This window comes from Vombatus ursinus, unplaced genomic scaffold (genome assembly GCF_900497805.2).
Source record: "Vombatus ursinus unplaced genomic scaffold, bare-nosed wombat genome assembly UNPS02014867.1, whole genome shotgun sequence".
NCBI classification, from domain to species: domain Eukaryota; kingdom Metazoa; phylum Chordata; class Mammalia; order Diprotodontia; family Vombatidae; genus Vombatus; species Vombatus ursinus.
This window is the reverse complement of record NW_020954645.1, coordinates 2,630,780-2,658,106: the sequence shown is the minus strand read 5'-3', so window position 1 is coordinate 2,658,106 and position 27,327 is coordinate 2,630,780. Positions and strand designations below refer to the sequence as shown.

Genomic DNA, 27,327 nt, shown 5'->3' with positions numbered 1-27,327 from the left:
ACCGATCCTGGGCATGGGAGCCATGACCACCGCCAGGTACTGTCTCCTCCCTTTCCCTATAAAGGCTCACCATTTATAAGATTCATCCCTGTAAAGGCCTCTCCTCGTCACCTGGCCTCCCTCCCCGTTTCTTCCCTACTGTGTTCCTCCTCTCCCTCTCTTCCTCTTCCTTTCCCTGCCCTTGGCTGGGCCAACCTTACACAAAGCCTCAAACAACACTAAATCTGGGAGAGATCTCATCACTCATCAAGTCTGAACTCCTCATTCCACAGGTGAAGAAACTGAAGCCCACCCAGAGGAAGGGGCTTGCCCATGTTCACATGGCTGGGAGCTGTCAGCACTGAGATTCAAACCTAGGTCTTCTGACCTCAAGTCCAGGGCTCACACCATTCTCTGGCCCCTCTCTCCATATTCCACGTTAGAGCTTCATTCCTTTAGCTACAGCTTCTGATGCCCGTTGACAGGTCAATGACTTGGAAGAAATCACACTATAAGTTGCAGTCTGTGACTGACAGAACTAGGTTCTCTTTTTTAGGCTGGGCAAGTCACTCATCCACATTGGCACTGCTGCCAATGTATGATTCCTATATAGAGTGACTGTATATTTGAATAGTGTTTTGGAGGATACAAAACACTTTCTCATGCTTTATCCTGTTTGATCCCCAATAGCCACATGGTATGGGGGGAGGGAGGGAGCATTCCTATCTCCATTTGGCAGACTTAGGTTAATACAGCAAGCATTTATTAAACACCTACTCTTTACATGGCAGTGGGTTGTATATTGGGGACAAAAGAAATTGAAGGACAAAAAGTCCCTGCTCTGGAGGAGCTGAAATTCTGTTGGATGAGGGTAAGGTCATGGGATTGGTCCTCAGGTCACAGAGATGGTAAATTGCAGAACCAGGTAGAAGACACAAAACCTAGGAGTTAGAACTCCAAGGCCAGGGCTCTCCCCACCCCACCCCACTATCTTCTGTGAACACAGGGCATTCTGGACACTTTTAGGTCCTGCTTCAGCCCCTAAAGGCCCAGACTCCTAATCCACATTTTTTTCTTTTCCAGATAATTCGTGTCAAACTATCTTCACTCAGGGAACCGAAGACCGTTCTATCCAAAATTAAAATAGAGGTGTAAAAGATCTAAGTTGGCACACAAACCATCTTGAGGGTCTTCTGGGCAAAGGACCCAGGGCCAGAGCTGGTAAAGATGAACAGGTTAGGTTGATTTAGCAACTATCTCATCCCTCCCTTCCTTTCCAGTTGTGATGGGAAAGAACTTGAGTAGAGAAATCTTGATTATTTTTGTTCCTTGTTTTCGTCCGGGGTGTCTGTTGTCAGGTTTCTGAATGCCCCTCTCCCTCTCCCCCATGCACTTTCAGGAAGGAAACCAGAAGAAAACTCCCCAATAACAGCACGATTTAGATAAGCTGCCTTAGTCAGAACCCCATCTCTCAGCTGTCTACACTGCCCCAGACACTGGGGTGTGTTACTTAGCGCAGGACTAGCAACTGAGTCACAAACTCTTTCTTTTTTTTTTTCCATAAACTCTTTGCAGAGCAAAATCTCACAAGTCCCTTCTTCCTCAACATGCCCATGCATACATACCACAATGACCGTAAAGGGGAAGGAGAAACAAAGTGAATCCCACGACCTCAAAGCTACTGTTTTCATACTCGTAAAAAATCATGTACATTATATAAAATAGTTCATATTATTATGTATATCACATACAATAGTTATATAAAAATCATGTTCATTATATATTTTATGTAATTGTGTCTGTTGCATGTAATATTTCTATAATTAGGAATATTATAAATTATATATGTGCATGTATAAAATAATTATTAACCAAATTCCTCTGAAACATTTGTCATATTTAACAACTGTGGACCAAACATGCACAGGTGTCTCTACTCACGAGGTAATGTGGGTTGCAGCATCAGCTGTCGAGCACCATATTGATGGGAACCACCAGATGTTCCTTGATGCTTTAGCTCCATCAGCTCACTGAAAACTGAACATGCCCAGATGTACCTCCCAGCCTCTATTCTCTCTATTGTCTCTTACACTCCATTTAAACTGAGATCTAGGGGTGTGAATTAATTCCCTCAAAAATCATAATTTAACAAATGACTCTAGACACTCTTCCACTTGTATTCTTAAATCTTGCCTTCCTTTTCCAGCTTAGCCCCATTTCATTCATGTGACATAGATTAAATTGAATTTTGTAAAAGGAAACTAAAAATAAAAAAGGAACAGCAAGGTTTTAGAGTAGACCACATTCATTTGTAGATCACATCTTAGCCTGTTACTTGACTCATTCTTGTATTTAATCTGATATTCTAAGCTCTAGGGAAATGTGTGGACACTTCCTTCTAATTAATAAAATTCTAACCCTTTTCTCATTAATTAATTCATTTGAGACCCACCCTAACTCACTAAATATTACCTAATCAACTGGAGAAACCTCTTTCTGCAATGGTAACAATTTATCTACACAGCAAATTCCTTAATCTCCTGTGATTAAATATTAATATTACTGAATAATTTACTAACAGATCAAACTAATAATAAGACAGAGATAATTATTTACAATATTTTGGCTATGAAGAAGATCACCTCACTAAAATAGCAGACAACCACTTCTGGAAACAAAATTTCATCTTTCAATTCTCTCAGATATGATAGAAATCAAGAATACTCTTCCAGGTTGCACTTTCGGACTCTCTGGACTTTTTCTATCATGTCCCAGATTGATTCCCTTCTACCCTCGACTCTTTTCAGTTTCTTTTTGTGTGTTATCTTTCCTCATTAGAATGTAAGCTCTTTGAGGTCAGGGATTGTCTTTCTCCTTGTACTTATATTCCCAGAATTTAGCAGTATCTAGGATGTAGTAAACCTTAATAAGCAGTTAGGCCTTCAGGCACTCATTAGCAACTGTGATCCTGGGCAAGTCACTTAACTTCTGCCTGCCTTAGTTTACTCAAATTAAAATGAGGATAAATACTTCCTAGTATTGTTGTAAAGTTCAAATGAGATATTTGTAAAGCACTTAGCACATAGTGCCAGGCACATGGTAAATACTTAATAAAGGCTTGTGTTTACTTCTTCCTCCCCATTAGCACCTTCCTTCCTTAATAAATACTTGTTGAGGGGTAGCTAGGTGGTGCAGTGGATAGAGCACCGGCCCTGGAGTTAAGAGGACCTGAATTCAAATCTGGCCTCAGACACTTGACACTAACTGTGTCACCCTGGGCGAGTCACTTAACCCCATTGCCTAGCCAAATAAATAAGAACTTGTTGGCTTGACCTATCTTGACTTTGTATTTCTCTTTAATAAAAGAGTTAAATTCAGTCACTTAGGAAATGAATTTTATTCTTTTTCTCTGTCCTTTCATCAGCAATCTCAGGCAAATCAATCTCTAGATTTTCTTAAGCTACCAACTTTTAAAGAATACATTTTATTGATAATTTTTATTTTTATGTCATCTAGATTTCTCCTTGTGTCCCTTCTTCTCCCTCTTACACACAGCTATCCCCCATAACAAAGATTTTTTTTTTAGGCAATTAGGATTAAGTGACTTGCCCAGGGTCACACAGCTAGTAAGTGTCAAGTGTTTGGACTGAGGCTGGATTTGAACTCAGGTCCTCCTGACTTCAGGGCCAGTGCTCTATCCACTGCGCCACAAAGCTACCCCTATTTTTTTTTTAAAGAAGAAAAAAGAGGGGGAAAATCATCAAAATGATCAACACATTGAAAAAAATCTTATTTTATATGGAATGTTCTGAACCTGTGAACCCCAATCTCTATAAAGAAGTAGGGGAAGATGTCTCCTCAAGCATCTTCTTTGGGGCCAAGCTTGTTCATTATAATTTTTTTCTTGCAACATTCAGTTTCTATTGTTTTGTGGTTGTTGACCTTTCCATTTACAATAGTCATGGTATATATTGTTTTCCTGGACCTGCTTGTTTCACTTTACATCAATTCACTTGCCTGACAAGTTATCACTATAAAGTATCTTTCAGGTTCACGCCTCATAAAATTCTCTTTACGTTGTTTCTTTGTAAAATAAGTAAAGACAGTTATCACAAGAAAGAAATTTATTCTCATCTTCTTTCTCTGTCTTTCCATAGTTTTTCTCATACATCCTCATAGATCAAAGATCAAAAGCACAACTCCTTGTCTCTATAAGGGGAAGTACCTCATAACAAGACATTTTCAACTCTAATTTCAAACTCCCTTTTCCACAATATTCCATTTGGCTCTTAAAGTCAATGTCTATGTCTGTAAGGAAGCTTAGTAAAACAGATGTTAAAAAGGCAAAATGGTTTTAAGTTCCAAAGTGACTTCAGTGAAATACACCCGCTTCTGATAACCTGCGAAGATTAAAATTGATCCTTCATCATTTCCTTATTGGTCCTTTTAATGAATAATTGATTTTGTCCTGTGACTGCCTAAGTCATGGTTCTCTGTCTCTGAACTTAGTTCAGAATTCAGTTGGTTTGTAATGGGTTAAGTTTAAAAATCCAGTTATTTTGTTAATCACTGTTCTATTCTTGCCTCAAGGAATCCTGCTAACCTTGGAGGAAACCAGTTACCATAAGGCAGTCAGGCCTAATATCTTTACGCCACCAAGCTATCCTTCAAGGATGTCTGGTTTGCTGTCCTAAGAAATCTAGGCCTTGGGGCAGCTAGGTTGTGCAGTGGATAGAGCTCCAGCCTTGAAGTCAGGAGGACCTGAGTTCAAATCTGGCTTCAGACACCTGACACTCACTAGCTGTGTGACCTTGGGCAAGTCACTTAACGCTAACTGGCTCACCAAAAACAAAACAAAAAAGAAATCTGGGCCCTCTGGCCTGAGAGTATTAAAGTAAATGAAAGAATAAAGCAAGTGGTAGGCTGAGGAGTGATAGACAAATGAGCTATGATCAATCCCATCCATTTGCCTTACTATTCATGGCTGTGTTTGCTTTCAAACCTGCCACATATATGTATTTAAGTATATACAAGAAATACAAAAAAAAGTAATTTGAATGCAGAGAAGGAAAGCACTAGTAGTAGGTGGATTAGGAGAGGTTTCATGTAGAATATATACTAAATGTAGATGGTCCTAAAGGACCACAAGATAGGAAATAGTTCCGTGAAAGGCTCTCTCTCTCTCTCTCTCTCTCTCTCTCTCTCTTGCTCTTTCCCCATCTTTTTCCCTGCCCCATTCCTCAGTCTTTCTTCCTTAACTTATCATCAACAATGACACTTCCCTGCTCAGAAATCCTCAGTGGCTCCCCATTGCTTCTTGGATAAAATGCAAACTCAGCCTTTATGAGTCTCTACCATCTGGATCCAACCTGCCCTCCCAGGCTTATTTCACATTTAAAATTTCAGCCAAACTGAACTATCATTTGTTCTCTGAACTCAGGATTCCAACTCCTGCCTGTCTTTTCTCACAAGCCATCCTGTCCCTCATACCTCTCAGCATCCTGATACTCATTCACAGCTCAGCTTGTGTGCTACCTTTTCTTCAAAGCCTCTTCTGATGCCTGTGTTGTGAGACCTCTCTGCCATGTCCTCAAATTAGTTAGCATTTACTTGTGTGTATACAGGTTGTATCACCCCAGTAGAATATGGGGCAGCAATGTTTCCATTTTTTGTCTTAGTTTCCCCATAGCATAGTGATAAGAGGTGTTTAATAAATGCTTATTGAACTGAATCAGCCATTTGTGCAAGTATTAAAGCATTGTAAGTGCCTAACAAGTAGAAAAATTTACAGTCTGGGTAGGGGTTCATAGAAAAAAAGGGACCAGAATTGGCTGGGCCAATCCAGGATGACTTCATGGAGGAGTACAAGCTTGAGCTGGGCCTTGAAGGATGAACAGAATTTGCTATTAGGTTATATAAGACCAGGGTCAACATGTACCTGTAAGGTCACCAGATTTGTAAGAGGGAAGACTATCCTGCCAGCTATGCCAATTATAAGGCCAAATGTAAGGGAACTGATTTGTTCTGCCCTGATATGCCAATTGTAGGGACACAGACCCTCCGAGAGAATGATGACATACCGAACAAAGAAGGGCCATGCCAGCTTGGTTGCATAATAGGTTTATTAGGATTTGTTAGGTTAATTGGATTGTTTAAGGGAGTTTACTCATGAGACCCAGTCCTTGGCAGCAGGAAAATAGAATTGTATAATGGATCTCTGCACCAACCCTAGGCCAAATTAGATATTACACAGAGGCAGGACAAAGATGGCAGAGTGCCAGGGATGGCCCAATGTGCAAGTGTCCCCATGGGATAGTTGGATCTTCTGCTGTTTGCATTTACTCAAGATAGTTTACATTCTATATGACACTTGAGGTCACATTCCTAGGCTCTGGCCTACCCCCATATAGCACCTGAGATTGGAGGTCCAGGTAGATTAGAGCAGGCAGTGGCTCTTAGTAGAGGCCACTTGTACACTGGGATTTCTCTTACAGTAGGGGCTGCAACTTTTTAGTTATATGGAATCTCCAGGCCAGGTTGTGGTGTTTGCCCACAATCATGCTGTTCTTCTAAGATAAAAGATGGCCCTGCACCCCCTTATCTGTATTGGGGCAGGAAGGAGGCTGTGCTAAGGGTTTTTTTCTTTAGGAATGATGTTTGAATTATGTGCCTCCCACTACACACACTGGCATTATGACATCTTTGCTCTGCTTCTATATAATATCTGACCTGGCATGTTGACTCTGGTCTTGTTTAACCCAATAGCAAATTCTGTTCATCCTTCGATGACTTCAATGTGGAAAAGTAGGCATAAGAGAGGATGATGGAAAAAGATACTGAAGAGACTGGTTCAGGACTGAGAAATGAAAGAAGCCAAAGTCATATAGACTGCGTAGTAACCTTGCCCATGTATGGCAAGAACAGTTTCTTCCAGAGAAATGGGAAGGCCCTGGATAGGATGAAGTAAAATTGACAATAGTTTAACAGTGAGGAAACCAAGAAATAAACAGTTGTCAGTTCACAAAACAGGGCAGCGTTTATAAGCTCTGGAGTTCTTTATCCCAACTCTCACTCTCATATACTAGTTGAGCATAGGATAAGTCTCCCCCTGATAGTTCTAGGGATACCCCTGAGGGGGTGCTTTTCTAAAGCTATTGGCTTCAGTCTCCAATCCAGTGATCTTCCCAATGTCAACTACTGGTTATTAGTACCCCAGTATTATGGGCTAAGACCAAATTTGGTCTAGTTCATCAGATTTAAGGTTTTTCTTTTTTAAAATGGCAGTTATAAAAGGCTTGGGTGTGGCGTGCCTTCCTGACCAGCCAGTGCTCCAGCTGTTGCAACTCAAAAATGTGCTTGGGCTCTTTTATTGAAACTGGTCACCTTGGTCCTAGGTCCTAGGCCCTTGAACTAAGACAAAAAAGGAGACAGCAAATCAGTGTCCATAATGTCTTCACCTGTTGACAAGAAAGTAGAGACCAGAGCTGTACATCCTCCTGAGATAAAAGCTGGTGGAATGAGAATTGTGCAGAAGCACCTTCACGATGAAGATGCCAACGAAGAGAAGGATCAAGATGATCAAGAATGGGAAAGTACCACCCCAACTAAACCAACTGTGCACATCTCTGGCGTTATTGCAAGGGGTGACAAAGACTCCCCTTCTGCTGCAGCTCAGATGACTCACCAAAGAACATGCCCCTCTATGGAAAAGCATCCTTCTCACAGGACAACACAGCAGATCCAACAGCCCCCAAAGTGAAGGTCCTGCCTCCATCCTGTCAGTCTGGTTCTTGGAGAAGAGCACGTGATTTCTCTGAAGTTTGACATTTATAGAGCAATAAGAGGTAGTCCATTTTTTTTCCTACCTCCAGCTCTGTAGAGAAATTTAAGACAAAGCAAACCAGCAGCTTCCAAAAAAAATTTTTTTTAAATTAAAAAAAAAAATCAGCAGCTTCCTTTGCCGTACATTTACTTGTTTACTGCCTGCAAATAGATCAGATTCCCTTGCATCTTGTTCACCTAAACGCAAAGAACACTTGAGTCTCACTTCCCCCCTTGCTCTGGGATCCTTCCTCAATTTAGACTCCTCTGCAATTCTGCTTAGGGAATACAATGCCGTTTTTAAAAGTTAGTTTTAGTAGTTCTAAAGTTGTCTTTGGTTTCTACAATAAAATTAAGTATGATATTTAAAGACAGTTGTAAACAAATTTTTGGAAAGGTGAGGTAAAAATTAGGAAAAAAAGGGTCATTTTATAAGCTTATTTTTATCAGACACTAGGGTCTTACAATGTAGTCCAAAACAAAATGGGGAAGTCAGTTAAAATTTCATACTGTTCTTTCAATGTTCTTTCAACCAGAACAGTTATTTCCTTTAAGATTCTTGTTTCCGGAGAATGAGAATCCAAGAAGGCTTACTCAAATGAGGCTCATGAGTCACAGGACTAGGGAATTTGTTTTATCAGAGAAAGTCCTGGCTTGAGAAATAGGCATTTGCCTAATCATCTTGTTGGCTTCTGATTTGGCCAGATTGTTAGGACCTGCACCCACACTGTGGTGGGGGGAAACGTTGGGGGGGAGGGGGCTGGGAAGGAGGAGGAGAAGACACATGGATAATGGTTAGAAATGTAAGTGGGGGATGGGGATGGTGGGGGTGGGATAAAAACCCACTAAGTTCACAAAGAGATACAGTCTTCCTCCAAAGAGCGATTAATCCCATTGTCAAGAAAAGATAAACGCATTCCACTTTAGCTGGGAGCAATCTGTTTGCAGACCTCACAACTGTGGTCAGAGTCCCCTTTGCCTTAATTACATAATTACTCCTAGAAATGTTTAAGTGTATGATGTCATTCGGAATTATTTCGTGTACGCGTCTTGCCAGTTGATATTTTTAAGACCGCTGCTGGAATGATTACTATACTATTTCCCTATTGGAAAATAGAGGCATCCTGTTTATTTGCATATGAAAAAAAATCCGTCTCAAACAATACAATTTTATGGAGAAAGTATTGCCTTGTTAGATAGGATACTAACAGTCTGTTTTGAAGCTATTTATTGCTGCAGGTCAACAATGGTACTATGAGTGGCTGCCTGCCTACAGCACCAATCATTCCCATATAAAACGATTAAATTCACATCTGCCTATTGGTAGAAATACTTGTAACCCTTCCTTGATCAATGTCTCTTAACCCTCTTCTCAAGAAAGAATGCTTACAAGTCACTTTGTTTCATATTTTCAAGAAAACTTAGGGTTTTCTTAGCTCCAGATTAATAGCAAGCCAGTTTCCTACAGCGGTGACACTGTATCATCTATATTGTTTCTTAATGGCAGAAGTATTCACGTGAACATTTTCTGCCTCTGAAAAACATCTATTTTGTCATTATTACATGGTCAGAACACATACTCTGAAGCTTGCAGGTTGATATTCCCATGGAACATGTGTCTAAAGACTTGGCATCTCCTCTGAGCTCTGTTCAGAAATAAACTTTCAAATAGGAAAGGGAGAGCTTTATACCATTTAGGAAAACAATTGGTGGTAGATTAGATCTAGCATAATCATACCCTTTGCTATAAGAATAGTGTAGGAAAGGACCCACATGTATAAAAATATTTATAGCAGCTCTTTCTGTGGTGGCAAAGAATTGGAAATTGAGGAGATGTCCATCAATTTGGGAATCGCTGAACAAGTTGTAGTATATGAATGTAATAGAATACTATTGTGCTACAAGAAATGATGAGCAGGCAGACTTCAAAAAAACTTGGAAAGACTTACATGAACATTGATGCAGAGTGAAATGAGCAGAACCAGGAAAACATTGTACACAGTAACAACCACAATATGGGATGACTGACTTTCATAGACTTGGCTCTTCACAGCAATGCAAGAATTTAAGACAACTCCAAAAGATTCATGATGGAAATTGCTATCCACACCCAGAGAAAGAACTATGGAGTCTGAATGCAGATGGAAGCATACTATTTGCTCTCCTTTTTCTTTGTTGTTTTGTTTTATTGCTTCATTCTCATGGTTCCTAATTAGTTCTAATTGTTCTTTACATCATGACTAATGGGAAAATATGCTTAAAAAGAGAAAAAAAAAGAATAGTGTAGGAAAATTGGGAAATGGCTCAACAAGTTACAGCATATGATTGTGATGGAGTACTATTATGCTATAAGAAATGACAAGAGAGGTGGTTTCAGACAAACATTGCAAGACCTATATGAACCGATGCAAAGTGAAGTAAGAAGAACCAGGAGATTATTGTGTACAGTAACAGCAATGTTGTAATGATGATTGACTGTGAAAGACTTGGTTACTCTGATAAATACAATGATCCAAGACAATTCCAAAGGACTCATGATGAAAAAATGCTATCCACCTCCAGAGAGAGAACTGATGAACTAAGTGCAAATTGAAACATAATTTTTCTCACTTTCTTTATTTTTCTTGTTTTTTTTTGGGAAACATGGCTAATATGGAAATATGTTTTGTGTGATTTCATACATGATTGATATCATATTGCTTGCTTTCTCAGTAAATGGGAAAGGGGGTTGGAAGGAGGGAGAGAATTTAGAATTCAAAATCTAAAAAGAATGTTAAAAATAAATAAATAACAAATTAAAATGTAAAGAAAAGAATAGTTTAGGAAGTTTCTTTCACCCTGCTTCAAATCTCCATTGAGAGACAGCTGGAAATGATAGCCTATTATGTTTCCAGAAATTTCATTTTACATGTATCTTAGATATAGTGTGTATCCACATATTCCAAATTGCTAGAAGAAAAAATTATATCAAGTATTTCCTTTATGGTTAACAATTTGTGTTTTTCGGTAATAAAAATTATGCCTTCCCTTCAGAAAAAAATAAATGGCAGTTGTGAACCACAAAGATCCAATTAAAATTAATATTTAAAGTTTTGAAACACAGAATATCAGAATAAAAAGGAAATGAAACACGACTTCCATTTTGAAAATCAGGGAACTAAAAGATCCATGGGCAATTCAAATTCCAGAATTTTGACCCCCTTCCTGCCCTGAGGTCAATCCTTTTTTTTTTTTTTCATAATTTATTACATCAGGCCTGCAAAACACCAGATGTTGTGGTGTTACAACAGTTCTGGCAGTCATATCAAATTCCTGTTATTTCCAGTGTCATTTAAGCAATGAACATCAATGATGTTTTACAAAGGGATATTTTCTGAAAAGATAGAGCAAGAACAGAGATTATAAAACATCCCCTCCTCTGAACATCCTTCCTAATATTACCTTGGTCCCTGAGAAGAGTGAGCTCAAACTTCAAACAGTTTCTAAAATATGTCTCACCCAGTTCATTTCCAAATGCATCATAGCTGCAGACGAGTCTGTTTTTCTGCTACAGCTGGGTTAGGTTAAGCACATCACTCCTCAGTGTCTCACCCACGTTCAGCTTCCTGCACATACTCCTGGACTTCCGACACCCACTATTCCAACCTATGGATGCTGTCGCCAATCGTCCTTCACCTAAAAGCAAGAAAAAACAAATTCAAAAGTGAAAAGAATGGAGACCCATATTCATTGGCCATGTGTCAGTTTGGGTAGGGAGGTTCTGAGGCTTCTTCAGTTCCAGAGGCTTACAGCATCCCTCTCTCACATGAACAGTTAGGCAGGAGAGAATGAGAGATTTGTTTTGGCTGGCTGGTACTTTCTGAAAGCACTTCAGTTCCGTCTCAGCAGCCAATTAAAAGTCTGTCTCTTCACCGCATTGTTAGTGGACAGGAACCAGTTATAGAATGCCAACACATGCTCCAAAGACTATTTGGGGATTGCATCAGCTGTGCATACTCATAAGGACTGGTCTTACCTGGTCCCCTGTTACACCAGCAAAAAAAAAAAAAAAAAAAAAGCAGTGGAGGGGAAGACAAGTCTGCAGAAAGTTGGGCAAGATACAATTAAACCAAATGATACTGAGAGCATTTATACATGAAATTGGCAAGTGGGCAACAAATAAACAGAAAAGAGATTAGATGTATCAGCATTTCTATTATGACCTATTCTTTTCTTTTTTTCTTTCTTTTTTATGTAATTAATTTATTTTTAGTTTTCAACATTCACTTCCCTAAGCTTTTGAGTTTTAAATTTTCTCCCCTTCCCTTCCTGCCTCCCTTCACAAGATGGTGCATAATCTGATATAGGCTCTCTATATATACATTCCTATTAAACATATTTTCACATTAGTCATGTTGTAAAGAAGATAGGAGGAACCACAAGAAAGAAGAAACAAAACAAAACAAGGAAAAAAAAGAGCAAAAAAAGAGCAGATTTTCTACAGTAGATCACATCTTCACCACAGAGTGGGTGGTACAGAGAGAGAGAACATAAAACATGGTTGTGTTTATTTGTATTGCTGAGACTTGGTGAGATGGTATGCTTCAATCTGCATTCAGACTCCATAGTTCTTTCTCTGGATGTGGATAGCATTTTCCATCATGAGACTTTTGGAGATGTCTTAGATCCTTGCATTGCTGAGAAGAGCTAAGTCTATCAAAGTTGGTCATTGCACAACGTGGCTGTTACTGTGTACAATGTTCTGGTTCTACTCACTTCATTCAGCATCAGTCCATACAAGTCGTTCCAGATGACCTATTTTTTCATTGAGGACATCAGAAATATTATATTTGGTTTTTAATATCTCAGTATCTTATATGGAATTTGAGAAAGCAGAAATGACACTTAAGAAAATGGAAAAGCAGAGAGACCTGATGAAAGGCTCACAGAAGAAATATTTGCTGCGGTCAAAGATTTTCAAGATATCTGAAAGAGGGAAATTTGCCCTGCAATTGAGAAAGATCACAGACTGAAAAAGAGAAAAAAAAAGATGACAGACAATAGTTAATGGTTTGGTACTCTCACACCTATTCTCTCATCTCTACAACATTTTTATGGGAATGATCTTCATGGGTTTCAAGGGTATCCTTGAAAATACAGAGTGGGAGCAATTTTTTTTTCAGATTTTCTACAGTAGATCACATCTTCACCACAGAGTGGGTGGTACAGAGAGAGAGAACATAAAACATGGTTGTGTTTATTTGTATCGCTGAGACTTGGTGAGATGGGAAATATAATTAGTTTTCCACAGCATGACTACTATGGAAGTGTTTTGCATTTCCATTTTGGGTTAGGCTATTTTAAAAATAAAATAAAAAATATTTCTTCAATATTTTTTTGGGTCTCCTTTAGCAAGCTATTGACTAGTTTTTCATGATTTTCTTGCATCACTCTCATTTCTCTTCCCAGTTTTTCCTCTACTTCTCTTACTTGCTTCTCAAAATCCTTTTTGAGCTCTTCCATGACCTGGGACAGATTCATATTTTTCTTGGAGGCTTTGGATGGCTTTGACTTTGTTGTCTTCTTCTGGTTGTATGTTTTGATCTTCTTTGTCACCAAAGAAAGATTCTAGGGGCTGACTTTCTTGTGTACTGTTTGCTCATGATCCCAGCCAATTACTTGTGTTTTAAACTCTTTGTTAAGGTAGGGGTCTGTTTCCAGTGTAGTGAACGTACTGTCTCAAGTTTCAGGGTTTCTGTGCAGCTGTTTTCAGAGATACTTCTAGGGACCTGTAAATTTTCAGTTCTTCCAAGGTGCTATGATCAAGGGGGAGGTGTTTACTCCTTTCCTGGCCTGTACTCTGGTCTGTGAGTGACCACAAGCACTCTTTTCTGTCTTGGAGCTGTGAGGAGGATTCCCTCTCCACCACCACCACAAGCTCCACCACACCAGTATTCTCCTCGCCCCAGGACTGTCACCCAGAACTGTGACCCATATCCAAGCATGGGCAAAGCAAGAGAATCCTGCCTCAGCATCAGCAAAGAGATTCCTGCAATCCCCCTCTGGTCAGCCACTCAATTGCCCCTCAGTCTATGGCCTGGAATCTCCAGAAGCAGCCACCGCCCCAGGGCTGCACCGGGACTGGGGCTGGGACCGAGCTTCTGTCTCACCACAGTAACAGACTTTTCTTACTGACCTTCTAAGTTGTCTTTGGTGTTTGCGTGTTGAGAAATCTGGAAACCACAACAACTGCCTGCGATTCAGTCCTCTGATGCCTGCTCCAGGCTCGCTGAGGCCTGTTTTGCCTGCATGCCCATGCTGAACTACGTTTCTCTCCCAGCCTGGTATGATAGACCTTTTAAATCAAACATCTAGGTTGTCTTGGGCTGGAAATTTGTTTCACTCTGTCTTTTTGTGGGTTCTGCTGCTCTAGAATTTGTTTAGAGCCATTTTTTTACAGGTATTTGGAGGGGTTGGGGGGAGAGCTCAAGCAAGTCACTGCTTTTACTCCGCCATCTTGACTCTGCCTTAGAAGAAAATATTTTAACCAAAAAGTGGGGTCAGAGTAGCATTGTACATTAAGGAGGTATACTTATATGAAATAATCCAAGGGATGGGAAAGGGAAGCAAGGAGGAGAACATTGGTAGGGTGGAACAAGGGGTGGAAGATCCACAAAAGAAGAAGCAGAAACTATATTGTAATAGGGATATACTACAGACTACTTGGACAGAAAGAAGGAACAGATGAAGTGTTCAGGAGACCTGTCACAGAGGCATGATATAGTAATGATGGAGGACTTCAGTTATCTGGCTATTTGTTAAAATTTGCTCCCTGCCCAAAACAGAGTAACTAATAGTTATTGGCTTGCAAATTGGGTTCATCGCTGGGACTAAAAGGGTTTTTGCAGAAGAATTAGATAAACCAGTCAGTACTTAAAGTAATGGGCCCATTTATTTGATACATTTTAGAAAAGTCTATATGGTTTAACTATAGACACATGATGGGGTACTGAATAAGACATAGGGGTAACAAGGGAAGGATATTAGGGTAGTCCTCTGACCAGTTACCTCCAGACTAAGGCAGTCTGCCTATACACCACATTGGGGTTGGGAATGACACATTTTAAACTGGACCATGGAAGGGTAATGAAAAGATACAACCAGGAATATTATCAGGTAGTCTTAGGTAGAATAGTTTCCAGGCATGACAGGAGAGAGAAGGAAGTCCATTTTGAGAATTTGTTACCCAGAATTGGTGTATTTTTACATTAAATTCTCACTGGGATTCTTGGCTCTATCTTTACTCTATTCTTCAGGGCAGTTCAGACAGCTTTGGAATCAGAGTATTTCCTGGATTTAATTTAAGTTATTTAAAAGCCCAAAGACCACCACTCCTCTTTCAGAACAGAGTTAGTGTCACAGGAAGGGAAGATGGATTCTCGTAACCCTTCTTGGTCATGATTTCCTCTGAAAGCTCAAATTATCCAAATTTCACCAGTTTATAGGCCTTCATACCAGAGCAAACCCTCAAAGGCCCTAAGCCAAGAACAGCAGCTAAGGGGAAACATTCCTGGGAGGGAGACTGAAGAGAATTCCCTACTTCCTAAAAACAGGCACCCACTGGGATTATGGGTAGGGTGACTAATCTAGCTGCAGGGAGTCTTCCTGACATAGCCCAGATTTCTGGGTATGGTTAGGTTGGTCAATAGTAGACATTGCTAAAGAGAAAAGGGCCGACATATACACAAATATTTATAGCAGCTCTTTCTGTGGTGGCAAAGAATTGGAAATTGAAGGGGTGCCCATCAATCGGGGAATGGCCAAACAAGTTGTGGTATATGAATGTAATGGAATATTACTGTGGTATAAGAAATGATGAGCGAGTGGATTTCAGAAAAACCTGGAAAGACTTACATGAACTGATGCAAAATGAAATGAGAAGAACCAGGAGAACATTGTGCACAGTATCAGCAACATTGTGTGATGATCAGCTGTGAATGACTTAGCTCTTCTCAGCAATACAATTATCCAAGACAATTCCAAAGGACTCATGATGGAAAATGTCCACATCCAGAGAAAGAATTAATGGAGTCTGAAGGGAGAGCAAAATATACTATTTTCACTTTATTTATTCTTTTTGTGTTTGTGTGCCTTTTTTTTTTGGCCTGTTCTTTTATAACATGACTAATATGGAAATGTATTTTACATGATTGCACATATATAACCTATGTCAAATTGTTTACCATCTCAGGGAGGAGGGAGATGAGGGAAGGAGGGAGAAAATTTGGAATTCAAAATTTAAAAAAAAGAATGTTAAAAATTATCTTTATGTGTAATTGGAAAAATATAAAATACTATTTAAAAAGAAAAACATAGTGGCCATTGCTGAGTAACAGCTACACCACAAGCAGGTTTAGTCCACATGGAAAAGCCAGGGCTAGAGCAGACTTCTGTTCATTCATACATCTGTTTCTTCTGCTATATAGCTCTTGTATTCAGTTCAGCACAACCTTCTTTGTAAATAGAGACCTGGATCCCTGGATTTGTGCATGGTTATTCTGGGTTGTGGATATAAGGACTGGCATATCAAAAAATAAAATTGAAAAAAAACCTAATAACTTCACCCATCAAAAAATAGATGAAGCAAGAGAGGGAATTGCTATTTCTGGACCCAATTCTCAACAATAAAGAGAAACCAGTTGGTAGGAATGTTGAGAACCTTGAGGAAAAGTAACCACTCCATTTTAGAATTTGTGAGAGACAAAGAAAACTGGACATAAACTCATATGCACCCTAAATTTTGAGTGAGCATATTTCAAAGGGTTCAGAGAAAGGATAGGTAAGATTCCATGAACTATAACTTTATTGAAACAAGTCTGCCCCAGTGGGAAACTTTCAAGAATGAAATAGAGAAGAAGGGCAACAGTTGTCCAAAGAGAACATGGTGCATGCACAGGAATTCACTGGACTTAGATTTTATTTTTTATAATAAATGTTATTGATATCTTCCATTTTTATATTACCTACATTTCCCAATATAGCTCTCCTTCTACCCCCTCCCAGAGAGCTATCTTTAATAACAAAGAATTTTTTAAAATGAAAAAAAAATTAGTTTTCCCAAACTAACCAAAGTCTGACATTATCTGCAGTTCAACTTAGATTTTTAAAAGACATGAGAAGAAGATGAAAGCAAAATCATGGCTTTGTGTTGTAAGAACAGTTCCAGGACTCCTAAAGCTCAGCATGAGCTTGGGGTGATGACAGCTAAGGAAAACAAAAAAGGTTTTAAAATGGATATATTAGGGAAAAAAGGAGGATCACTTAGCATGGAGGGGACAATAATTATCTATTTGTGATGGAGAGAAGGTAAAACTGTTTGTGGAATCAGAGCTCTGCACTTGTCTTTTTGTTGGGCTTCTAGAGAGCTTAACATTATATACAGCAAAGGACTATGGGGCAGACTACACATTGTTACCCATGAATTACTATGGAAAAATTTCTTTCCCATCAGAGTTTTGCTGCCTGTAGGCAAAACAATGAAAAGCATGTCCTCTATTTGTAGTCAATTATCCATTAATATATTTTTTAAAAAAAACCATCTCCCACATGACCACTATTTCACTGGTTCTCCCAGTGCTATACGCATGTATCAATCTCTAACCTTGTACCTCCTTGATTTTGTACCACCCACATTTGATTTTCTCCAACTATGTTAAATTGGTCCATTGTACTCAGCATGGATGACAATTTTGGCTAGGAAGAGTTTGTCTGTAATTTGTATCTTTTCTTGTGCAAGAAATTAAAAAAAAAAACCTCAACGAAGCTGAATGCTGTGAATTAATTACTTGATATGTTCAAATTTCATTTTGCTTCTGTTTTCTTTGGCAAGAATCATCTTTGTATTGGAACAGATAGAATGAAATGCTTGATAAGGAGTTATGAACCAAGATAAGTAGGGAAGCACCTACTTACTCTTAATGAGCTAAGACAAAAGGTTCAAATGAACTACATCTCAGTACTTTAAGGGTGAGTGTGTGTGATTGCTGGACCAGGGTCAGGGCTATTTGAAAGAATGGAGAATGGTTAAGATCTGGCAAAATTGGAGGTATGCAAATGTCTCGATTTTCTAAAAAATTTTTTAAAAGAAAGAGGGATTGGGGAAAGAACGGTGACTGCAAAATATAGACCAATGCACTTGACTTTGATTCCCTGAGCATTCTAGAATGTATTATTAAAAGGATGATTAGTGAAAACTGGAAAAAGGGAAGTGGTGATCACAATATGATTTCCTCAAGACCCAGGTTCTAAAGGAAGAGGCTCAGTCATCTCAGGAAGGAATCCTCTCTGAAACTAATTAGGATAATGATCAGACTAAGAACGAATATCTTTTTAAAAAAATTTTTTTTATTAATTCAGTTAGGAGAAGCATCTCTTGAGTTCACCTTTGACCAAACTGAAAGGGAAGTCCTTAGAGGAAGTGGCTAAAAAGGAACTGAATGGTTTTAGGGAAGTGATTCTCTGGGGCGCTCTGAAACTCAGGTCTTCTTGATTCCAAGCCCAGCGCTCTATCCTCTATACCACCTTGTTGCCCCCAAGTTTAACTCCTATAATCACTGATCAAATCTGGGGCCTAAAAAGCCTTGGCTCAATTTAAAAAGAAATAATGATATTCTTCTTATAGATCATGATATATAAAACTAGGAATAAATAATACAAATAAAAAAAGAATATGACTACTTGGAAAGTAAAATTCAGTCTATTAAATGATAATTAGGTTTAAGGAAGAGATTAGAAATACTATAACAAACTATTTAAACAATAATGATGATCCATGCAATTTATCAAAGTCTGTAGAGTACAGCCAAAATGGTTTTTAGGGAGAAATCTGCAATACTGAATGCCTACATTAATTTTTTAAAAGACAAAGAAGGGCTAAATTAATTGTGTCTGTGATTAAGAATAGGGACAAAATCAGAGTGATATAAGTTTATGACTGTAAGATCCTATAGCCCAGATTACAAGTCAGGCCTGTGGTTCCTGAAACCAGTCAACTTTCCTACACCTCTCCCCGCAGGTATAATTTCCTCCAAATTTTCACATCAGTTTGTCAGAAAAACTGCTATATGAAATTTCACCAATTCAACATTCATTTATAAGGGTTCAGTTCATGTCTTATGTTCCTATTAGACTGCAAGCTCTTTGAGGGCAGGGTGTGTGTCATTTTTCATATTTGTCTATATAACATCAATCATAGCCTTTGAACAAAGTAGCTGCTACTCAGTTCAATTTAATACATTTTTTCCTAGTAAGCTCCTCCCCCCAAACTGTCCCCTCTTCCTAATTTTCCTATCCTCGGGAAGACTATAACTGATGACTCTACTTCCTTACCTCCTTCTTTCTCCTTCTCTTCAGTCTGGCTTCTGACTTCATCATTTGACTGAAATTGCTTTCTCCAAAGTTATCAGTGATCTCTTAATTGCCAAATTTAATGGCCTTTTCTCAATCTTCATCCCTCTCCACCTCCATGCAGATTTGCACGGGAGCTAGCCAGTGTAAATGTATGGAGTCGGTAGATAGAATGTCTCCTGTGAAGAACTCGAAGAGGGCAGTGTCACTAGATTGGAGAGGACATAGAAGGAAGAAAGGTGTAAGAAGGCTAGAAAGTTAGGCAGCCAGTTTATGAAAGACTTTAAAAGAGTATTTTGTATTTGATTCTAGAGGTATAGGGAGCCATTGAAGTTTACTGAGTAAGAGCATGACATTGTCATACCTGCTCTTTTTTAAAAAATATTTTAAAAATTTTTTCATACTTGATCTTGATATTAATGATCTTTAATATCTGAATGAAGGAGGGATGGGAGTGCGGGAGAGGCTTGGGGCAGGGAGTCCAAACAGGGAATTATTACAATAGTCCAGGCATGAGGTGATGAGAGCCTACACCACATTGGTGGCAGTTTCACTAGAAAGAGGTATATAAGAAAGATGGTATGAAGGTAGAAATGACAGGACTTGGAAGCTGATTGGATATAAAAGAATGAAAAAAAAGTCTAGGATGACATCTAGGATGTGAGCTTAGATGATCTGGAGCATAGTGTTGTCCTAAACAGCAAATAGAGAAGAGGGGACAATGTGGGGGGGGGGTGGAGAAAAGGGGAGGGAGAGGAGACTGAGACAATAGGTCTACAGATATCTTAATAGGTAAGTCTTATATATAATAAATAAATAAATCCAATAAGTATTTGGAGATGCAAATTTGGAGTTCAGGAGATTAATCTGAGAATCATAAGCATAGATACGGTCGTTGAATCCATGATCACTGATGAGATCCCCAAGTTAAATTGTATATAGAGAGAAGAGCCTAGTGTGCATGACCTGGATGGAGATCCAGCAAAAGAGACGGAGGAGGATTGATCAGACAGATAAGAGGAGAACCAGAAGAGAGCAGTATCGGGAAAGCCTGGAGAGTAGAAAGATTCAAGGGGCGCAGGGTGACCAAGAGTGTCAAAGACTACATGGAGGTCATTAGATCTGGCAATTAAGAGATCACTGGTAACTTTGAAGAAAGCAGTTTGAGTTGAATGAGGAGGTGAGAAGCCAGACTGGAGAGAGACAAGAAGAGAATGAGAAGAAAGTGAGCAGAGAAGGGAGAGTCTATGAGATGTTGTAAAAGTAGAATCAATATGACATGGCCATAGATTGGATATGAGAGGTAAGAGAGAAAGTGAGGAGTCCGGGATGACACCCGGATTTTGGGCTTAGATGCCTGGGGGCATGGGGGTTCTCTCAGCAGCAACAGGGAAGTTAGGAAGGGTGGGAGGTTTAGGGAGGAAGGCAAATGATTTCTCTTTGGGATATGTTAAGTTTAAGATGTCTCTGAGACATCTGGTTTGAGATGTCCAATAGTCAGTGGAAAATTTAAGACTAGTGTTCAGGAGAGAGATTAGGGCTGGACAAATAGATCTGAGAATCACCTGCATAGAGATGATAGTTGGATCCATGGGATTCAAAGATGAGATCACCAAGCGTTGTTGTTGTTTGTCCTTCATTCTTGAAGACGACTGTGAAATTATATGGAGGGCAGAGCCTTGGAGGACATCCTAGAGGGCATGATGGATGAAGACCCAGCAAAGGAGACTGAGAAGGGGCAGTCATATAGGTAGGAGGAGAACCAAGAGAGAGCAGGAAAACCTGAAGAGAAGAGAATGCTCAAGGAGAACAGGGGATCATCTAATCCTCCCACAGATCTGGAAGTCTTCAGGTAGAGAGTGGCTAGATGACCTCTTGTGACTATGTTCTAAAGAAAAGGGTTTTTTTTTTCAGGCATGGTTTGGACGATGTGGTACCTAAAGCTCCTTCCAAACCTGAAATTCTTTGATTTCCTTTGTACTATGCTTAATGCACAAACACAAACATTGACTGCAATAGAGAAGTGTAAAGAAAGTTTCATGGAAGCTTGAAGAAGGAAACACCTGTTCACACCTTGGAGTGAATCCCTTCAATTAAATTGTTTTGCCTTAACATGCAATTGAGAGAGCCTCACCAAGGGGTGTGGACAGGTAAAAAGTGAGGTGTCTAGGAGTTGTGGCCATTTTACCTTGCCTGGGATGGTTTTCCTTAAAGGAAATAAGGAAGCTGCACTCCAGATGTGGCCTCCCTAGAGAACTAGGGGCATAAAAAGCCCTACCTCTGGGAGTTTGGTTTTCCTGAGGCTTGGCCCCACTGCCCCGTCAGATGTGGCTCAGTGTTGCTGCCCTGGAGGTGGAGGAGAACAACATCCATTCTGAGGGAATTATATCCTTTTACTCTTCTTAAGAGTAAGTTTATCGCTATTGTGTCTTATGGTCCACAGTTGTATTCTATTTCAAAGTCTAAATCACTGCATCGGCTCAGGACAAAGTCTCTAAGAGAGCTGTCTTTAAATTCAGGACCCTGGAGAGAAACCAGGTCTGAGAATTGGTCTAGGACTCAGGGATGGGGATCCTGCGGCCCTGAGGCCACATGTGGCCCTCTAGATCCTCAAGTGCAGCCCTTTGACTGAGTCCAAGTTCTACAGAACAAATCTTTTTATTAAGGGGATTTGTTCTGTGAAGTTTGGATTCAGTCAAAGGGCCGCACTTGAGGACCTAGAGGGCCACATGTGGCCTCGGGGCCACAGGTTCCCCACCCCAGGAAGAGGTTGGGCAGCCAGGGGAAAGTCTGTGAGCCTTGATGGGCACAAAAAGGGAGGCAGGAGTTGGCAGACATCAAAGATAAACTTCTTTTACTTTGCAATTTGCCAGAGTTTAAGGTGGATTCTAGGGCAGCTAGGTGGCACTAGGCCTGGAGTTCAAATCTGGCCTCAGACACTTACTAGCTGAGTTATGTTGGGCAGGTCACTTAACCTTGTTTGCCTCAGTTTTCACATCTATAAAATGAGCCGTAGGAAGAAATGGCAAACCATTCCAGTATCTTTGCCAAGAAAACCCCAAACGGGGTCTTGAACAGTTAGACACAATTTTGCTCATCTGTTCAGACTGCTGAAACTTCCCCAAAGCTGATTCATGAGGAAGTCCTACAAAAACTATTTCCCCATTTCACATGGCCAGCCATCTGTGGGATCCCCTGCAGTAGGAAGGTCACATGAGAAAGTAAGAAATTTTACCCCTAAGAAATTGTGGGGCTGAGAACATAATATTATAACATATTATAATATAACATAACATAACATATAATTCCCTAATGGACTAATGAGAAGCTATAGCCCATGGGGTGGGGTGGGGGAGATATACTCCTAACCCTTGTACGGTGGTCACTCTCATTTTATTAAGTGACATTTGGGGTAATGCCCTGTGTTTTCTTCTAGAGGTGCTAAAAAAGGACACAATCTGTCTTCATGGAGTTCATTGAATAGTAATGGAATAAGACATGCCCAGATTGCTGTAGTACAAGAGAGGATGTTTTAAACATAAAGAGACTGTCCACTGCATTAGAGAATCACACATCTCTGTTGGTGAGGGCCTTGGTGATCAACTAATCTAATCCCAATTGGATTTGGAATGCCCTTAACAGCTTCCATTACAATCCTGTTCATCCCACTTTCTCCAGTAGACTTTAAGAGAAGACGGGGAGCTCACTACCTCCCCAAGGCAGTCTATTCCACTCTGGGACAGTTCCCATTGTTAGGAAGTTTTCCCAACACTGGACTGAAGTCTGCTTTTTTGCAGTTCCACTCCATGGTTCTGGTTGTGCCTTTTGGAGTCAAGCGGAATAATTCCCTTCTCTCTGACAGTCTTCAATATCCTTGAAGATAGCTACATATCCTTCCCTAAGTCTCCTCTTCTCCAGGCTACACATGGCAGTGCCTTAAATCAATCCTTGTGTGGCACGATCCCTGGTCCCCTTCCAGCCCTTGCTGCCTTACCTCGGAACTGACAGTCCATTAAAACTCACATCATTTTTACAAGAGCCATTTGCTAGGTAAGTGTCCACACTGAATTTGTATATTGAATTTGTATACCTAAGAGAAAGGCTTTACATTTATCCCAATTGCATTTAATCTTTTTTTTTCCTGTTTCATGGGTCAACCATCAACAAAGATGGAAGAATAAATCACAAAGAGGAAATCCCAAAACAAGTCAGTTAGCAAGCATTTATTAAACACCTACTATGTACCAGGCACTGTGCTAAGCACTAGGGATGTGAAGAAAGGCAAAAAACCCAAACAATTCTTGCTTTCAAGGAGCTAATGGGGGGAAGCCAACAGGCAAACAACTATGTACAAATGAGATATATACAGGATAAATTGGAGGTCGTCTCAGGTTAGATTAAGGAGGACTGGGAAAGGTTTCTTCAACAAAGGATTTTAGGTGAAACCTGAAGGAAGACAAGGAAGCTAGGAGGCAGAGATGAGGAGGGAGAACACTCCAGTCATAAGGGGCAGCCAATGAAGTTCTTGGAGTTGGGTGATGGAGTGTTTCTTGAAAGGAACATTAAGGAGGGTGGTGTCACTGGATCTGAGATTGTGGAGGGCATAAGGTAGAAGAAGACAGAAATGTAAGAAGTGAGGAGAGCTTTGTTTGGCAAACAGAGGATTTCATATTTGACCCTGGAGGTAATAGGGAGTTTCAGAAGCATTGAATCATTCAAGTATAAGTAAATTTCACATGATTAAATCCATCTTTCTAATCTGTCCGAATCTTTTTCAATCCTCATTCTGCCATTTTATTTTCCTTTGGAGACAGGAGTCAGCAAACTCTCTGAGGTGGCCTTAGAATAGAATTGAGAGGGAGTGAAGAAAAGACTGCTGCTCATAGGCAAGGGTAGGTACTGCCTATTGACTTGGGGCTTTTACTGAGCCCTGTAGGGGAGCCCTCACCCTACCTCCAAACACAGAGGGCTCTTAAGCATGTGACTCTGAGAATAAGAGTCTGGCAGAGGGAGGGAAGGGTGGTCCCGTGCTTCAGGTCCTATTCCTTCTGTTCCTACTCTTCCTATGGCATGGAACCCTTGATCATCTTACTTGCAAGGGACCCATCCTTCATTTCTCCCTCTCTCTTGCCAAAGCCCAGTGTAGTGGCTAGAGATGGAGAAGCCATGACCAAAACTGGGGTTGTTGGGAACACAGGGAATCTGTTCCAGTGATCTGATTTGCCCCCAACTCTCTGGGCCCAGCATTTGGCTCCCATTTCCCTGTTTCTCTAGCTCCCTCCTCAAGGGCCGCCTTTGAGCAAGAGGATGAAGACTTGGGCCAACTTGTTGATCCAAACTGGGGCAGCTCAGCCCCTCCCTTGTTTCTGACAATAGATGGGAAATCATTTCACAATCTCAGCTTCCCTCAGACCCTCCTTTTCTGCCCCTGCCATACAACAGGCTGAAGCTTCAGAAATTGGATAGCATGTCAAGGACTCATATTGCGTAACAAAACAGGGGAGACTAGACATATAAGGGGGTGGCTGAGAGTCAGTGAGGCAGAGGAAGGATCATGGAGCACCTCAGGAAGGTCCTACTGTTGGCCAGTGTGGCCACTCTCATCCCCACACAGGCTTTCCCTCTGTCCAGCCTGAGCTATGAGCAGGCCCTTTCTGCAGCCATTCGTTTCTACAATGAGGTACACAGAGGGGAGAATGCCTTCCGGCTTCTCCAAACCTACTCTACTTCATCCAATAAGGTGACTGCTAGTTCTATCCTCTTCCTGTAGAGGAAATACCAGACTGACTTGGATTTTGTCCATCTTCCTTTTCTTCCCCTCCAGAATTAGTTCCAGTGTCTTGTTGGGAACCAGCCAATCCTTTACTCAGGGACCCAGGCTCTTGGGCCCATGAGTGACAGTTATGACTCAAAGGTGTGGGGGGTCACTCTCTCAGATTCCAGAGAAGGGGCAGGGTAACATGACAGGCTTGAACTGATTAGATATCTGCTGTTGGCAAAAGGCTCTGCCTTAAATCCTGGCACTTTGGGTACTACTCCCTTCCTTTTTCTTAACTTGGGGTCCTCAAATATGTTTAAAAAAATAACCCGACAACTCTATTTCTATGATTGCTTTCCTTTGTAATCCTATGTATTTTATTCTGAGAAGGGGCTCATAGGTGTCACCAGACTGACAAAGTTGGCACAAAAAAAGGTGAAGAACCCTGCTCTAGGGGAAGTTTCAGGTGGGTACTCCCCCTGACAGGAGGCAACCAGGTGGCAGAGTGGATAGATCTTTGGTCCTGGAATCAGGAAGATGAGTTCAAATCCAACCTCTGACATTTATCAGTTGTGTGACCTAGGGTAAGTCTCTTAGCTGCTCTCTTGCCTCAGTTTCCTCAGCTATAAAATGGGGATAATAAAAGCACCCACCTCCCAGGGTTATTGCAAGGATCCAATAGACATTTAATAGATTTTTATATCTTTCCTTCTCTCATGGAAAAGTTTTGGGCAGAAAAAGAATCATAGAATTTAGACCTGGAGAGAAGGCTAGAGATTCAATTCACTCACTTCACGGATGGTGAAATTGAGGGCCCAAGAAGTGAGATAACTACACCTAATAGGAAACTAAGTGAAGATTTGAATTTTGATATTCTGACTTCCAAGCTGCTGTTCTTGCTATCATGCCATACCATATCATACCACACCATACCACACCATACCATACCATACCGTACCACACCATACCATACCATACCATCCCATCCCATCCCATCCCATATCATACCATACCATACCAGTAGACTGAGTCCACAGGTGCAGCTTCAGGGATCCCAAAGAGATGTTCCTAAATCTCAGGCTTTGGGTTGGCTTTGAGTCCAGGGAGAGAATGGCATACAAACTATTTAAGTCTACAGGTCACACCGTTTCCCATTGTTTGCCTTCCAATGCCTCTTGACCAGGAAAAGGAGAACTGGTCTGCTATGGATGAGAGAGTCCCATGAAGGCTAGGTCGGCTTTGGTATAAAAGGTCAATGATCATTCAGAGAGGAAACAGAACACACACACAGGCAGACCACTGACATGAATTTCCCAATTTGGCAGTCCCATGATGTTTTCCCTAGAACCCTCCACCACATAGCACTATAGACCAGAGGCCTCAAACACCCTGCCTGCTGATCCCTGGCCACTTTTTGTAGTGGGACAACATTCCTCAGTGCAGCCTGAACCAGGTTAAAATGTAATTGGGAAATATTTAACAAAATAGATAAAAATGCAATAGAACATCAATAATGTTAATATGTGGTTTTCTAAGTCAATATGTAGGCTGCAGGAGTCCTCATGTACAATTTAGTTTCTATTTGAGTTTGATATTGTTACTATTGACTATCCTTTCTCAGTGGCTGTTCTCCCAGGCAGAGGAAGAAGCTAGAAGCAGTGCCAAAGGAGAGGAGCTCACTTCACAGCTTTTTTCTGACCAAAGTCTCCTTTGTCAACTGAATTCCAGGGCCAAAGGAATTAATGGATCAGCTTGAGAGGGGCCTAGAATAAAGGAAGCTTTTTAGGGACCCAGGAGAATTTAGAAATGCAAAGGAAGAGCATGACATTTGTGGAACCCTGGAAGGTCATTGGAAAGTCTAAATTTATTGAAATTCAATTCAACAAACAATTATTTAGTGTTTACTGCTTGCAGAGTATGATTTCTCAAATGCAATATAGCCTGTTATCTTCCTATTCAGTTCTGGGACCGCCTCACTGCCTGTTGACAGAAAATATATATCGATGTTCTGCTTCAGGCAACTGGACATCCAACGTCATAGTCTGTACAATAGGTATTGTTCATCTTTTTGGTTTTTCCAATATGGGTTGTTAGGCTGATTTCTTTTGAGTAATCACAAAAGCCAGGAATCTCATTGAGGAGGCCCTGTAATGGTCTGGGGTTTAATGCAATCAGCACAATGTTATCCTCAGGTAAGAGCCTAGGGAGGTCCTCACCAACTCTATCTATGGAACCTTATTTCTCTGTGGATCCCGTATAGGTCATTATCTATGGAAGCTGCAAACCCTTTTTGGAGAACCTGGTTTTATGTCCTGCCTGATGTAATGTGATATGATATGATGTGATGTGATGTGATGTGATGTGATGTGATGTGATGTGATGTG

General features: G+C 40.4%; 2 protein-coding genes, 1 long non-coding RNA gene and 1 pseudogene across 3 annotated transcripts in view; 2 read left to right on the top strand and 2 right to left on the bottom strand.

The window, feature by feature from the left end:
- Positions 1-7,742, bottom strand: part of LOC114028004 (cathelicidin-3-like) — a 60,170-nt gene extending 52,428 nt beyond the window's left edge. Inside the window, exon 1 of the mRNA XM_027842165.1 lies at positions 7,664-7,742. The gene's annotated coding sequence lies outside the window, so the exon portion shown is untranslated. The remainder of the gene's footprint in view (positions 1-7,663) is intronic.
- On the top strand, positions 6,013-7,832 carry LOC114028011 (annotated as a pseudogene).
- A 3,176-nt stretch (positions 7,833-11,008) lies between these two features.
- LOC114027987 lies at positions 11,009-15,733 on the bottom strand. The gene is made up of 2 exons (XR_003567318.1): positions 15,694-15,733; positions 11,009-11,475 (listed from the first exon to the last, which is right to left on the bottom strand). It is a non-coding gene; the product is annotated as an uncharacterized LOC114027987 (long non-coding RNA).
- Positions 15,734-24,687: 8,954 nt separating this feature from the next.
- Positions 24,688-27,327, top strand: part of LOC114027986 (cathelicidin-related peptide Bf-CRAMP-like) — a 5,910-nt gene continuing 3,270 nt past the window's right edge. Inside the window, exon 1 of the mRNA XM_027842144.1 lies at positions 24,688-24,925. Within this exon, the coding sequence (XP_027697945.1) occupies positions 24,740-24,925 (186 nt within the window). The 5' untranslated portion in view covers positions 24,688-24,739. The remainder of the gene's footprint in view (positions 24,926-27,327) is intronic.